General features: G+C 37.1%; 1 protein-coding gene across 1 annotated transcript in view; it reads right to left on the bottom strand.

Moving 5' to 3' along the window:
* The window catches only part of IQCK (IQ motif containing K), a 38,947-nt gene that overhangs the window by 13,485 nt on the left and 10,108 nt on the right, over positions 1 to 15,354 (bottom strand). Inside the window, exons 5-7 of the mRNA XM_048321219.1 lie at positions 14,536 to 14,588; positions 14,345 to 14,422; positions 5,213 to 5,297 (exon numbers count right to left, since the gene is read on the bottom strand). Of these exons, the coding sequence (XP_048177176.1) occupies positions 5,213 to 5,297; positions 14,345 to 14,422; positions 14,536 to 14,588 (216 nt within the window). The remainder of the gene's footprint in view (positions 1 to 5,212; positions 5,298 to 14,344; positions 14,423 to 14,535; positions 14,589 to 15,354) is intronic.

The raw sequence follows: 15,354 nt of genomic DNA, 5'->3' as shown, positions 1-15,354 counted from the left end.
GAAGCAGAAAAGAAAACTAAAATCATATACCTTTGTGTTACCCAGGTTGAGGGTACAATTTTTTTCACAAGGCTGTGGCTGGGCAAACATGTGACAGCCATCCTTTTTGCTGGGCCTGAAGTAAAAGCACAATCCCAGAGGTTTACAGTTTTCAGCTTACACAGAAATAAAATCCACATAATTGACAAATCCAATTGAAAACATAAATAGGTCTATTAGGGGATCACTTTGATTACCAAGGACTCCTGAGAATGAGATTGCAGTGAGTTGCTAATTCTTTGAGTTAATTAAAATTTAAAGCCTTATGCTGAAGGGTATTAGTGCCTTTAGAAAAGCACAACACTATAAAACCAACCCACTGACCAAAATAATAGAGCAGACGAGGACCATGAAGGGTCATACAGAAGAAAATTTATTCCATCAACCTGATTCACACCTGCCACCAGCTGCAAATAGGCTGACTGGCAATCCCACCCACACAATCTTCACAAACAGGAGAGCCATTAATCTGTTATTTAAAGTAATTGGACTGCCTTACATGGTATCTATTCTTTGCCAGTCAATCACCCCATGAAAGGCATAATTCTGCTTCCACAAAAAATTACAATAGTCAAAGGCCTTGATTTCACTTAGATGTAAGTTGAATTTTTCTAGTATTGTTTTTGTACTGGTGTAGTTGCTTGCAGGAAGATAACCACTTAGTTCTCTAGAAAATTTCTCAATAAAACTGTATTTATTGTATTCTTACAGGATATGGTGAGAGTTTGCTCTGTGATTTGAACTCTATTACATGCTCTTCTCCATTACACTCTGCTTTTCTCCCACTTTGCTAAGATACATACAGAGCAAAAGAGCACGACTTACTTTTCCACTAGTTGTAAAAAAACCCAAACCTTAAAGAAAACAGTATAAATTATTTATCAAAAGTATTCTTTCCACCCAGAATTTCTCCTCTGTGGTGCAGCTAAGAATGCAGCAAACAGTAGCTGAACTCCCATAGCACTTTTCAATCCACTTAGGAGATGATAACTTGCTCTGTTTCAGGCACTGGCAGAGCAGAAATACAATACAAGGTTACTCGATCAATAAAAACAGCCAAGACTTTTACTCAGTGACTTGAGATCAGATACCTCTTAAACCTCCAATAATTCCCCATTATACTGATAGAGTTCTGTAATATCTTCTGTAAAAGTTATAAGGATTTCTTACAAGGTTGCTATGAAATTTTAAAAATTAAAGAAGTTACAGATACTAGTGATATCTGCAGCTATACAAAAAAATAAGATAATTTTTTATTAAATCCATCAAATACTATTTGAAAAAATAAAATATAATCAAAACACAGGATTATTTTTTTAGGCTTGCAAGAGACTTTTTTTTCTTTTATGCTGCCATGTCTGCTTTTATAAACCAAATAATTCCCTATTACATGGAGTCAGTTTGTCTGCACAGGAAAGGGTTAAGGGAATGCTTTTGGGACACAAGCATACAAATGACAGAAGTGAAGAGGCAGGGAGATAGAGAAATTACTACCTCTGTACCTAAATATAAAATTTCTGAAAACATGATGTGTCCATTTCCAACTTCAGCTGTGTAACACCTGGATTGGGCCCATGACAGGGCCAAGTGATCTCTGTGTATGGAAAATGAAGACAGTAATTCTTAAAGGCAAGTATAGTCAATTCTGTTTAGTCTCCCTAAGCAAATAAACCAGTGACAGTGCAGTGAAATAGAGTGAAATACAGAGTTCTGAGATAAAGGCAGAGGCAGATAGACTCAAATAGTCCAAAGTCAGCATTAAATCCAAGCAGTAAAATGAGCTCCCAGAACAAAGTGTCTTTTTAGAAAAGTGACCAAAAAAAGGAAAAACGAACAGAGACATGCCACCTGCAGTAAAACAGGTGACAGGAATGTAACAAAATTCATCAAAATCTTCCAAATACGCTCAATAGATTATAGTTTAGCATAGCTATAATACAGATTAGCACAGAGGTAATTCCTTAGAAAGTTCTCCTGCTTTGAAACTGGAGTGCAAAGCTACCGTGATCAAAAAGCCATGAATCAGCAGCAAAATCTCCAGGCAAATAAAGGGGGAGTCAAGGATCTTGTCCAAACAACTTCTGTGTCTCTCCTGCAGACCAGCAATGCCTGAAGCCCTCCCTGGAGGGGTCTCAGCTTTGAAGGGAGATTTCACTCCTGCCCAAGTCCCTTGACTCTACACTTGCTGTAAATAACAGTGAATATTTGTGTGACCGTCTGGGTTTCAGCCTTTGCTGGTAGCCACAACTTGCTGGAAAGCAATAAAAACTGTGACAGCAAAAGCACAACTACACATTGCAAGATACAAAGCAAAACTGAAGCATTTTTGTCTTTAACTTTTGTTCAAAGGACATGTATAGAATAGCACTGAATATTTACATAATGCTGTCCAATTTCAACTCTAGGATATTACAGGATTTAGTAAAGAAAAAAAAAAAACATGCTTTCAGTGCTAGGTGAGAACATGTTGCACAACAGATAAGGGTAACACTAAAGGTTCACCCAGAAACATCAGAGGAAATTCTATCAGTGAAAACTTACAGTTAGTCTAGAATAGTTATGCAAATTTTAAAGATTAAAAAGACCCCATTAAAAAAGTGGCACTAACCAAGGATTCTGCAGGAGAGGGGTGAAGGAATTTATCATCTTTTGTTGGAAAATTGACACCTATCTGAACACTGCCTTGGCCTGTGAGAGATGAATGGAACCTCAGTAAAAAGGATGGTGGGAAAGGAAAAATTCTGATGACAGAGCTGTCTCAACTCTTATTTGGGTGCTCCTCCTGGCCCTCAAAGAGCCCTCTCAAGATGATGTCTTCCTTTCTGTGATCTCCTCAGAGAACTCAGCAGCTGTATTCTCCACTGCTATTTGTTCTGGAATTCAGTTCTTGATTAAACCCAAAATAATTGTCAGAGTGCCCATCAATGTCTTTGTATGAAAGATCACAGCAAGGACTTGGTTGATGGCAGCCATTAATTATTACTACAACAATTAAGCAAGTGTTTTTCTGAAATGTGCTGCAGATAAGGATAAATGTACTGTTTTGATCATGCTTCATTATCAGAGTTCTCAATATTCTGCACCAATAGCTTTTTTTTCCCCTTTACATAGAAAAGCCTTTACTGCCTGATCCATTTTTGCATTTCTTGCCATGTGTTTTTGATACTGGCATGCTCAGACAGCTGGAGGTAGCAGAAACAAGTGAAGTATCAAGGGAAGACATGATGCTCAGTCAGTTATGTAACTAGATAAACTCTACTGCCTAAATCAATATGGTCAAAAAAAGACCTCAAGAAATGGTCTGAGTCCATAGAAGGTGTGTCTCAGAAGACAAATGATGAATTACCCTGTCTCTCCATCACAGTATCACATATCTGTGTGCTCATGTTTAATTATCCAGGATTATCACACTGTGTAAATTTTTATTTCAAAAGCAGTATTTAAAAGTCCTAAATCTGAATTATAAAACAAGGTTTAATGAAAAAATTCAGAAAAGGGTTGAAAATTTTGACACCATAATATCCTTAGAATGCAAAAAGGCATTATTTGTAAGTGTTCAGTTACTATTGGTTATTAACATTAAATCAGTGTTAGCTGACTGAGCCATTTATTTTAAAAGCAAATAGTCTGAATTCTTTGGTTATTTTTCATGACATACTTATTAAAGTGATGAAATCCCATTTAAGCTTAGTGTTCTCTTAATCTGCAAGCCCAAGGATAACACATTGCCCTATGTAGTAATTTGTTACTAATGATTTTTATTTTATATTCTGCTTGCAGTTTTTAATTTTTAAAACCCCATGTTCTTTCACCTCAAATAAGGTAAAACATTAATAGCTAATTTTATAGCCTGAATTATTTTTTATGTCTCCTACCTTTTATAGCTAGAGTTTCTCTCATTTCTGGGAATTGGTTTAGAATGATAAATACCAGTGTGAGAATTCTGAAGTTCATCTATACCAGGAAGGATTGTGCCCTTCACAAGCTTTCAGAGAAGCAGAAGATATCTGAGCAACCTTGCAGTGTTCAGCAAACATAACTGTTATTGGGTAATGGAAGGATGCCTGCAGGATACTGTCAGTGCTAATTAATGTTAGTTTCAATGCTGTCACTGTTTAAAGAAAGGAAAAGAAAGGAAAACAAACAAGCAGAAAGAGTCACAAAAATCCATCAGTCAAGAAGAACATTTCAAGGTATTTCATCATCTTTGGCTGCACAGCACATTATAGGAGCCACTTATATATTCATGCTTGTTAAAAATAGTAGAGAACTTAACAGAGAGTGTTTTATACTGATTGTTATTTAAAGAACACCTGACACCCAGAGATGTCTCACTGTCCGTCACAACAAAATTGTTGCTATATCCAGAGGCTATTTAGAAGCTCAAGTTTTGATAAAGGAAGTCAAAGACATTTCTTCTTCACCAAAGTCACCTGAATTTCAAATCCATTTCTTCCTGAGGTGTGAAGGTATTGGAGCTTTAAAAAAAAAATTGACAGAATTTGTTCAGGATTTTCAAAACAATTTATTTAGCATCATAGGGTTAGCATGGCTGTTAGCCTCCAAAATAATAGTATTGGACAATTTTCTTTGTATTTATTTTATGCACCTTGCTTTAACCTGGGAATGGCACTAGTGCTGTATTACCAGTACACCTTACAACATCTGCTTGCCATTTTGTTTCCCTGTTCCTTGGATAACAGCCTTCATGCCTCTCATAAATCTCCTGTCTCATTCTTGCTCTCAGCTCCCTGTCCCTTCTTTCTGTAGGCTTTTATTTCTCAACAGACCTCAGTAATCCTCCTTGTGCACCTCCACACTCACCCACATATCCCTGCATGAAGCAAAGTAACACTCATCCTTTAGAACCACCCAGAGAAACTTTCAATTAAAGAAAGAAAATTGTTCAGGGCTAACTGTACTTTGGAAAATCGAATTTTTGTGGATTTTTTGTTGTTGAGGAAAACAGTGAGATTACATCAGCATAAATGCCTGTGAAAAAATTGTAGTCACTAGGCATAAGGCAGAGCAACATCCAAAGCCAATGAACCATAGGGGTCTCAGCAGCTATTTATAGTATCCCCTACTTAAAATTTATGTAAGGATTTTCCCTGGGGCCTTCACAGTCCTCCAGTTTTCAACATCAAGCAAAATAATTATAGATTACTCTTACCCGATAACCTCTCCAGAAGGATTGAATTAGTATGCTTGCTTCTTCTTCTGATATAAGCAGAGATAGAGGAATTGGTGGTCTAGGACTTAAAAAAAATATTTTTTTTAAACAGACAGCCTGTAAATGTAAAACCTTTTCTTCCCTAACAGTATATTTTATCAAAAAGAGAAATGTTGTTCAGGAGCCTGAAAGACACAATTTCTTATTGCTCAGGAAATAAAATGCACAAAGAATATCTCCATTACAAATATATTGTTATATACACTACAATAATTTCTTTTTAAAACAATAATATACAAATGGCACATCATGCACAGTCATCTTTCTTATTCTTCTACACATATTTCAAATTCCCCCTGTTCTGGTAAGGTTTGAGGTGGCAGTGGGAGGTGGGCAAGGGAAGCAGTCTGCCATTGGCAAAGCAAAGGTTTTAGTGTGTGTGCAACAATGAACAGACTTATGTTGTAAATGTTTATGCCATGAAATACACAGAATATAAACATACCTTAGAACGTTCATTTACGTTGTGATGTCACTGTAAATTAAAATGTGCTGAAAAATAATGATTAGCATATCTGCATAGCATGAATCCATGCTTAGACATGTCTAAACAAGTTCTTAAAATGCTGAAATTTTACTTTTGATAGTATATACACTTTCTTTTGCTAATTAAAAAATGTAATAAATTTGTGAACTCAACCATTTTCAGCCAAAATATTTGGTAGTTTGAAGGCATGTTTGGTGATTCTGTTGCTACCAATTTTAATGGGAACAAGCTAGTAATTAAATTCAGCCATCACTAATAAAATCTCAAATTACTATCAAATCTTGCTTCCCAAAAGCCATTTTCTATGGACACTGATTTATTTCTCAGACACAATGATCAAAAATCATCCATTGGAAAGGAAAAAACAAAATTAGTTTCTATACTGTCTTTAATAAGAAATGTAATTTAAAGCTAATGAACTATAGGGCAATAACACTGCAACTCATGAAAATACCAGTTATGAAGAGAAGCCTTGGCACAGCATTAGAATGGCTGCCAAGAGCCACTCTCCCTGCATGGGGAACAGACTGAACCCAGCCTTGACTTGGAAGAACACAACATTATGAATTTGGAAGCAGCATCCACCTGCAGACACATGCAGCCCATGCAGGAACGTGATCTATGGTATTTATACTGTACAGACACATACACTGCAAATCAATAACTATTTATTTATGCAGTCTTATATTTTCTGGCTAAAATGCTGCAATATCTTTTGGAAATTTATTTAGGGCATATTACAGCCCAAGCTAGGAGGCTTGACAGCTTACATTTTCCTTTCACTTAATTTCATTCATATTAGTCTCTGCCCTAGTAAGCTTCCTATGCTCTCTGACATCTTTCTCTTAGGGCTTGTCTCCACTGCAGGAGCATTTCAACTTAGAGCACAACCTTACCTCTTATCTAATGCTGCACTGACTACACCATTTGAGTCTGTGTACTCAGCTAAATTGGTCTCATCATCATGTCAGCTGGGTTTTGGCCTACATTTATTATCATGTGAAGTTAAACCTTGGTCTGTTTGGAAAAGTCAAAATAAGGCAAAAATAAAAAGCAGTCTCTCCATTGAGCTGAAGAGTCTTAGCTCTGTGAACGTTAATTAGCATTTCTCCTGCTCAGGGGAAATCATAAGTGCTGGACAAGCAAGGCTGCCTGAGCTAACAGCTTCTTATAATCAGACATAAAAATCTGAAGTTGGACTGTGCTGGTTTCCCTGGTAGGCTTTCATCCTCTGTTCTATTTTAGATCTTTTTGAAAACCAAAATTTAGGGAAAATCACAGGAAGACCTACATATTTTACAGCGGTTATATCAAAGACACTGAACTTTCTCTAAGTACATCTCCAAAGAACAGCTTGAGATTTCTCCTAGCCTGCAAGGTCAACTCTAGCATTTCTTTGCTTTCGTTTTCAAATTATAAAAATGTCTAGCTTATAATCCAACACTAAAACTGAGAAATCAATATAAAAAAATCAAGCAAGAACAGGCTTTAATTTTCAGTGTGCCAGTCACTGGCACATATCAATCCTTTCAATGGCACAGCTTTGAAGACCAGAAGTCGTGCCAGGTCCAGTTTGGTCTGAGGGAATAAATGGAGAATATACACAGTTGGCTGCAGGTCAAATAAAAATAGAATGTGAGCAGAGGCAATCACCCCTCAGCAGTGAACGAGGGCAAGAGGAGTCTGTCATTTGTGGCAGAGACAGCTGTATGCCTCCAAGATGAAAGCTGACAGTACAACGTGCACTAACCACATTCTGCTTATTTAGTCCTTGATTATGCATGATCTTAAAAGCCCACACGTGAAACAGTGATATCTATTTTGATATACATATATTGTTTAATATAAGTTGCACCTGTAAAAGACATCAGTAAAACGATTTTTCTTAAGTATTTCATTTTACCAAATCTGCATAAAACAGACAGTGACCAGAGGAAGGTTAAATTCCAGAAACACGTTTCTTGCTGTCTGAGCAAACTTGTACAGATCCTGGTTCTGTGAGATATTCACTACTTATATGACATGATGCAAGTGGAACTTGGCACCCAGGAGATACAAAACAGACTTGCATTAAATTAACGTAGGAGGCATTGAAGAAGGTTCTTATTGAAGAAATGTATGTGATTTGCTCATGGACAGAAGATGGAGTTCTCAATGAATTCTGAAGAAGGTAGGAAAAGAGTCCCTCCATTATCTTGTCTCCAAAACAGACAAACTGTGTTCATAGTCACTGAATTCAGGCAGTACTTCACACAGTAATGCCCAGAAACTCTGATTGCCTTTACGTTCCCAATCTGTCCTACAAATAGGCCTGATTCCTTCCTTGGAAAGGAAATCTAAGGAAAAATTTAATCAAGGAAATTTGCAGTATATGTAATCCAGGATTTTGTAAAGGCTCTCCCTGTTCCAGTCTGTTCCCTAACACTGACAGCCCTCACATTTAAGCAGCAGCCTCAGAGCCAGGTGCCTGCAGAGAGCAGCAGTGCCTGGGGCTCAGGGAGTGCAGGTGAGAGTGGAACACCCAGGTGCAGTCACAGGATGGTCTGGGTTCTCTCTGCTTTTAGAAAGCTCTTCTCCAGAAATACTGAAGCAACCCTAACGAAAAGGATGAGGCCTCCTAAGTTTCAGTACAACAGCCACATTCACTTCACCTTTAGTGGGACTGTGATGGTTATTGTTCTTGAATATTTAGATCACGTACGAACACAGGCAGTGACAGAGTCACTGAAAAATTCATCATCTAAAAGAACAGACCAAAGAACAGGGATAAATATAAGACATGCAAGTAAATGACCATAGTGATCTGCATAACTCTTACAAAAAGGATTCTGAGAAAGTCTTTGGCTTGAGAAGTACTCAAAAAAATCACATGCTGCTCTGAATAACCAAAAAAAATTATTCTGGAAATTTGTCAAAGTAGTTCTCTTTCATGTTTTCATTACTTCTTATTCCTAATCATAGAATCTAGAAACACTGCAGCAACATCTACCTTCATCAGGTCTTTCATCTTACATGCCTATCCAGATCTCCAAAAGTGTGCATAATGGAAAAAGTATTGTTTTGATCCAAAATAAATGTCTCAAAAATCTCTGCTTATAAATACTACTAAGGTCATTTACCCAAAAAGCAGGAAAAAGGTGGTTCATAAGCAATCAGACACTAAAGTACTGATTCATCTGACCTGGTATTTAAAATCAATTAGATATATTGATCAAATATTACACAGGCACTGTATGAGCTTCTCGGGTTTCCAGAGAAATATTCCCACAAACACTTGACAAAAATACTCTGGAACATTTTAACAGGTCAAACAGAGTGTGAACTGAGACCTTTCTTTGTAACCTTTTTCAGTATTAATACAACCATTCCACAATCAGAAATAAATTCTGAATCACTGGTTTTCTTTTGCAACAATCTAAATGCACTAGAATAAGATTATTAGCACCTGAAGAAAAAAAAAATCCTTACAAGAAAACATTTGAGTGCATTCATTATACGGAGAGTACGTTTTTGAAGGATTGTAAACGTGGGAATAACCAAATTTAAACCTCTTAGAAGAGGAACTGCAACCAGGTAGACATCTTAAAGTGTGAATCCTGCTGGTTAGCAGAAGTCTGAACTCTTCCACTCTATCACCTTGTCCAAATAAAAGCTCCCTGATACTGTCAATATCAAATTGAATGTAAAAATATTACAAATACATTTGAGAGTGTTACCAAAGGGGCCATAGTGATAATATGCATTCAACTGTTAAACACATCCTAACTCTTTATATACTTGCTTATGTATTTATAATGAAGAAAAGACACGACACAAAGAAAAAGACAGCGTGGAACTAACATGAGAAAGTTGTTATGTGGGGAGCAGAGTCATGTAACCAACAGGAGACTGAGGCAGAACAGGTGATGTGTAACAAGAATGTCAGAGGAATTAGGGGTAAGAAGTCTTTGTAGTGAGAACATGCCAAAAAATAGCAGAGCAAGAATCTTTTGTCTTCAGTTCTGTCTGAAAATTAGAGTGGATTTCTTGCCTCAGGATGCTCTCTCCTTGGGGGGACATGCCCATTTCAATGCCACAACTCAGTTCTCCTGTGCTTGCCTACTTGCTACATGTTTTGGAAGCCACAAAGCATTGCCTCAGCTTTCTCTCTCGTAGGACCAATATTTATGTAGTCTGAGAGAGTGTTTGTGGGCCTGGACTGAAGGAAACCAAACATGGACCTATTCCAAAGGCCACTCATGTCAACAGGAAAATTTCCATCTATGTTTGTGTACTTTAGGTCAGACTTTGTATGCTGAAAACACTAAAAACTCCTGTAGTGCTCCAACAGCAACCTTAGGAAGATGTCACAAAGCACTAATAAGTTCTCAGTTTTCTCACTGCCATTTTGACAACTGTTACATAAATTAAAGCATTTTTTAATGCATCAGATATTACAGCCATAAAACCTTCAAGCCCATAAAGCACCATTACAAAATACAAATATTTTACACAGAAAATTTCTGCAGTTTTTCAACACGCTGTTTTTAAGTAAAAAATTTCTCCTTTATTAATTTGAATTCTGCCACGTTACTTGAATGACAATTTTTTGCCAATTTTTTTCTGTGGGAAACACACAGAATAACATCCATAGAGACACATTCATTGGACTTTTCTGTTGTTACAATAAAATGTAACAACATTTATTTGAAGCTCAAATTATTAAAGAAAATTAAAGAAGAAAATATATGGCAAATCATGCATACTCCAAACATGGCTGGGTTAGACACAAACCAATGAAATATGGCAGAATATGTGTGCAAAAAGCACAGCCTGTAGAAGCTGGGCATATTATGGGAAGAAAAAAAATCAGTCACCCGTGTAAAATTACCCCTATTGGCCATCTGAGAACTGACAATGAAGTCAACTGTAAAGGCAGCTGAGACCAGCAGACTTCACCCAATTAAAATATTTGGGGGAGGGAGTAAAAAATAATCAATGTATCCTATAGTACTATATATGAGTATACAGATATTTGGCAAAAAGCCAGTACTCCAAATTTAGTAATAATTTATATCTTAGCTGCCCACTTCAGTAAAGCCATGATAAATTTATTTTCTCTGTGTCTGCACACTTGTTTTGGTACACACAGATAGATTAAACCAGGAATTGTGTCCTTCTGAACTGAGTAGCAAGTAAATATCTCTGATAAAAAAGAAGAAAATTCAGAATAAAAAAATCTTGTGGATTATTTTTTATCTCAACTTCAAAAGCCAGGAAAATACTTACACTTGTTCCTAATGCAGATGTACATACCACTCTCTCTCACTGGATGTAAGGGTTGAGGGTTATGTTGAACAATGCTATCATATTATTATATTCACATGACAGACTTTTATGATATCACTGTTTTTCAGAGCAGGGGAACAGTTTTTTTATTGGTTTCTTCATATTTCTTTCATTAATACATTCAGGAAGGTTGGGAAATGATACTGCCATGTTACTCAGAGTATCTATGCCAGAAAAGTAACATTTCAGAGGGACCAGAGCATAATCAGAGCTCGCTGACTTCCCCTGGCCCTGATTCAGCACACAGAGCTTGGTTACCTGCAAGTGAGCTTCAGTGCTGTTCAACCAGAAACACCACTGGAAAACGCTGACAAAAGGCAACTGTGGTGCTCATTAGCACATCTATAGCATTACAAAACATTCCCAGCTCTGGTTCTATTTCCTTTACTTGGTTCTATCAGCAGTCTCAAAGGGAGGAACAGGTACAGCAGTTTTGTATCTCAGCAAGTGCCCAACACACGTGGGCTGGTTTTGTGCTCAAATTCCACTTTCCTGCCCTCTCAAAGGTACAGCTGTCCTTCAAGGCAACAGAAATGTCTGGGATGTGAAATGGGGATTACAAGTCAGCATTGAGGCTGCTCCTTCTACTGCTTTTGAAATCTGCTTTGGGAATTGAAGATTCCCAAGGGATGTAGTATTTTGTCAGCACTACTGGTAACGTACAGAACTCAGTGGAAGACAAGGTACCTATACTAAGATGCCACAGCAATTAGTACACTAAAGCTGGAAACAAATTCAAATTTTACAGGCTCCTTCACCTACAATAACCAGGTTTTGAAGGTACAAGGTTTGCATGTAAAATTCTGAAAAACTGATGCAGCATTTAGGTCTCCTTGTAAGGGAAAAGTAGGCTGCAAGATCTCATTTAGAAACACATTGTACAGAGAGTGAAGCTCATAAGACTGTGGCTTGACTATTCTTAAAAAAAAATTGAGCTTCAAAGAGGAAACTGGAGGCACTGGAGGCACTGGAGGAGAGCCAAAAAAGTCATACTCAAGTATGGAATATATTAAAAAAACTGGATCTCTGATAGAAGAAAAACAATATTCCTCTGTGGTGTTTTTGTTTTGGTGGTTTTTGTTGGGGTTTTTTTAAGCATTAAGACTGCTTGGCACTGATAAACCCATCTAAACAGTTGGGATGTTTCCCATCAAAATTTAACCAGCACTTTTTAGCATATTATTATTATATTATTAGTCTCTTATATATTTTTAATCCTGTTAAAAAAGTGAAAACTCCTTTAAAAATAGAAGTGGAAATGACAATAAAAAGCATAGAATCAATTACATTTTAAGTGTGATATCTGGAAGGATATAATAATAAACTATTTATGACCTATCCAGAAGGAAATAATCATAAATTCTCTTATTTTTATTCTTATTTAATATTGCAGTCTTTCGCTTTGCTCCAATAATGTTTGCTTCATACGCAGCATTTGTTAAATCTGTAATTTTAGGATAAGTTCACTAAAAGTAGTTATTTAATAATAATTTTAATAATAATTATTTTAAGGGCCTACTTGTTTAGAGGATTTAAGGTGAAGTGTATCAACTTTAGTAGGACTCTGACACTCCAGTGTCCTTGTGGAGCTGTCACTACATTATTTAGGAGCACCACTACTAACAGAAGCTATGAGTCATTCAGGCTGTGATTCCACAGTGTATTTCTCTTGTTGGCAAAGCTGACTTAAGCAGTTCTTGCCACCACCTCTCTATCTTAGCAGCTCATTTGTTCTAATTCACCTTGCCCTGAGCCCTTCATTTTAATCCTTTCTTTGTGCCAATACACAGGTTTGCCACTCTCCAAGGTGAAGCAGACTGGAGAAATCATCTGTGTTTTAAATAGCTGTACAAACCCTCCTCATACATTTTGGCACAGAGATTCCTAACTCAGAGCAGGGCCCTGACCAAAAAGGCAAGGTGATACTAGGGTGCCTTCAAGCAGGTTGGAGTGAAGAACAGGAGAGAGCAGGGAACATTTTATCCAGCTTTACCTCCAAGAGAAATGTTTGTAAAACTGTGGTCTTAGAGATTTTGTCTTTGGTACAAACATCCATCCTCACAAAGCCATGGAATCAAAACTGCCTTACTGACCAAGGGCTCTTCTGTGTGCTGGAGAAATGGGTACAACGATCAGGCTGCAGTTAACGAGCACTTTCCAAAGCACAAAATCACAGCCTTAAACGGGAATCTTGTTGGCAAGAGCTGTGTTTGACAATGAAACAGATGTGTCCCACCAGAGGCAGGTCTGAACAGCAGTGGCAGGACAGCAGGGTGGCTGAAGGGATCAGAGCTGAGATGTGAAATGGGGTGATTTTCCAAAGGGGTCTCCAAAGCAGAAACTTCCTACACAACTCTGACCACATGGCTACCTCTCAGAGAGTCAAAGTTAACCCTGAACACGATTGTCAGCTTATCCACAAAGACCTGTGACAGCCAAGGAGCTTTCCTCTTGCTCCATTGGTGTCTCAAGGTTCCAAGTGTCACATGTCAAGAATTCAAAAAAGCTCAATTTCCACTTACATTGTGTAATAAAGTAAATGTATGTACAAAGATATTAACCTCTGTTTTCACCAATTACCAATCTAGATTCCAATTAAGTTCTCAAATGGAAAATTTTCTTTAAAATCTGACCTCTGTTAGTTTCTTATTCCCTCACTGTGGACCACTCCTTTGCTCTTCTCACACAGCAGCTATATTTTAAACTAAATGCAGTCTCAAGGACAGTAACATTTCTTTCAAAACTATTGTGCTGCTTGGTTCTACAAAAATAACAAGGAATATATGACTGAGGCTGCCAAAACAAGTGTTCATTTCTCAGAGTCATAGATGCCTGCAGAAATGCATCCTGACACCAAGGATTGTGACAGGTATTTCAAAAACAGCTGCTTACAGTTAGAGAAGAATTTCTTACCATACCCTCAAAGTTTCCATAGTAGGAAGCAGCACTGAAAACACTGCTCTCCTCCTGAGTACAAAGATGTTCATAATACTACCAGACTATTCAAATGTCCTGCACTCTACAATTAACACGTTAAGTAATTCTAAATTAATTTCTCTGTGACCAATTTTAGTATAAAATACCTTGTAAGTAATACACTAGCAAGTTAGAAAGTATCACACAGCTCTTTGTTGCACACAGTAAAGGGCATTTTGAGGGCACAGTGTCAACACACTGAAGCTCTATTACTTTTGTAGGATAGCAGGGGCAAAAGAATAAAAGGAGAAAAGGTTACTCTGAGTACTGCAAGAACTTACTGGTCCTTTAGCCAGTCCTTAACAAAAGGAATGGAAAACAATTCCGTGAATGACTCATCTTTCTCCTTTGGGTTCTTGCTAAAGAAAAAGGAAAACAACTCATATTAATTTAAATTTCAGCTATTCCATTTGCAAATTAGTGCCTTTGAACCAATGAACATACTTAGTAGCAAAAAACATTATTCACTTACTTGTATAACCACTCCGTTAGAAAGTCAGAGGCAATAAATTTGTTTCTTTTTTCCTAAAGATAGAAGATAGTTTCAAATTATTTATTATCTTTGGATTGGTCATATGTTTAAGCTAAATTGACTGCTTTTATTAAATAAAATATACAGTACATTACTCTTTTATTATTGCTACTGCCAACAGTCAGTGGCTCAGCCAAAATTTTAGAAATGTTGTGGAATGATTTCAAGACAAACTATGAGTGAGAAAATTCTACATAAATTATCTTGGTATTTGCTGCAGTATATCTAGAACAAATACCCCTGAAGGGTGCTCTTTTTAAGTGGCAATTTCATTGTGAAGAAATTAACAGATCTCATTCATACATGAAAATATGTTGTAAATTCCTTGCCATTTTGTTTAAAGTTCTATTATCATACTCAAAGTACTTCATTTCTTCCAAGACACAGAAGGAACATTGATTGGATATTGTTTCCTCCTGCATGGAACCAGACTGAAGATGTGAATGCACACAAGCAGAGTATTGTATGCCTGCTCAGACCAAACCATCTGCTGGGTGGTCCAGAAAGGAAGGCAAAACCAAAGGAAGGTTTATGTCTGTCCACAGCCACAGACACCATGGACATTACAGAGAACCAGGTAAAAAGTTCAAAACCTGGAGCTTCACAGCAGAACGTTTGTGTCTTTTGCTCCCAGTTCTCAATCTTAACCAAAAAAGAGAATTTTGCAAATTGTTTTGCAGCAGGTTATCCTTAGGGCCTCATGCAGCCAGTACCAAGCCAGCCATTCAAAGCCTGAATTTTGATAAAGCCAGAGGGGAT

Source organism: Corvus hawaiiensis, chromosome 16, assembly GCF_020740725.1.
Source record: "Corvus hawaiiensis isolate bCorHaw1 chromosome 16, bCorHaw1.pri.cur, whole genome shotgun sequence".
Classification (NCBI taxonomy): Eukaryota; Metazoa; Chordata; class Aves; order Passeriformes; family Corvidae; genus Corvus; species Corvus hawaiiensis.
Note: the sequence above shows the minus strand (reverse complement) of the source record. Positions and strands in the feature narration are given on the sequence as shown.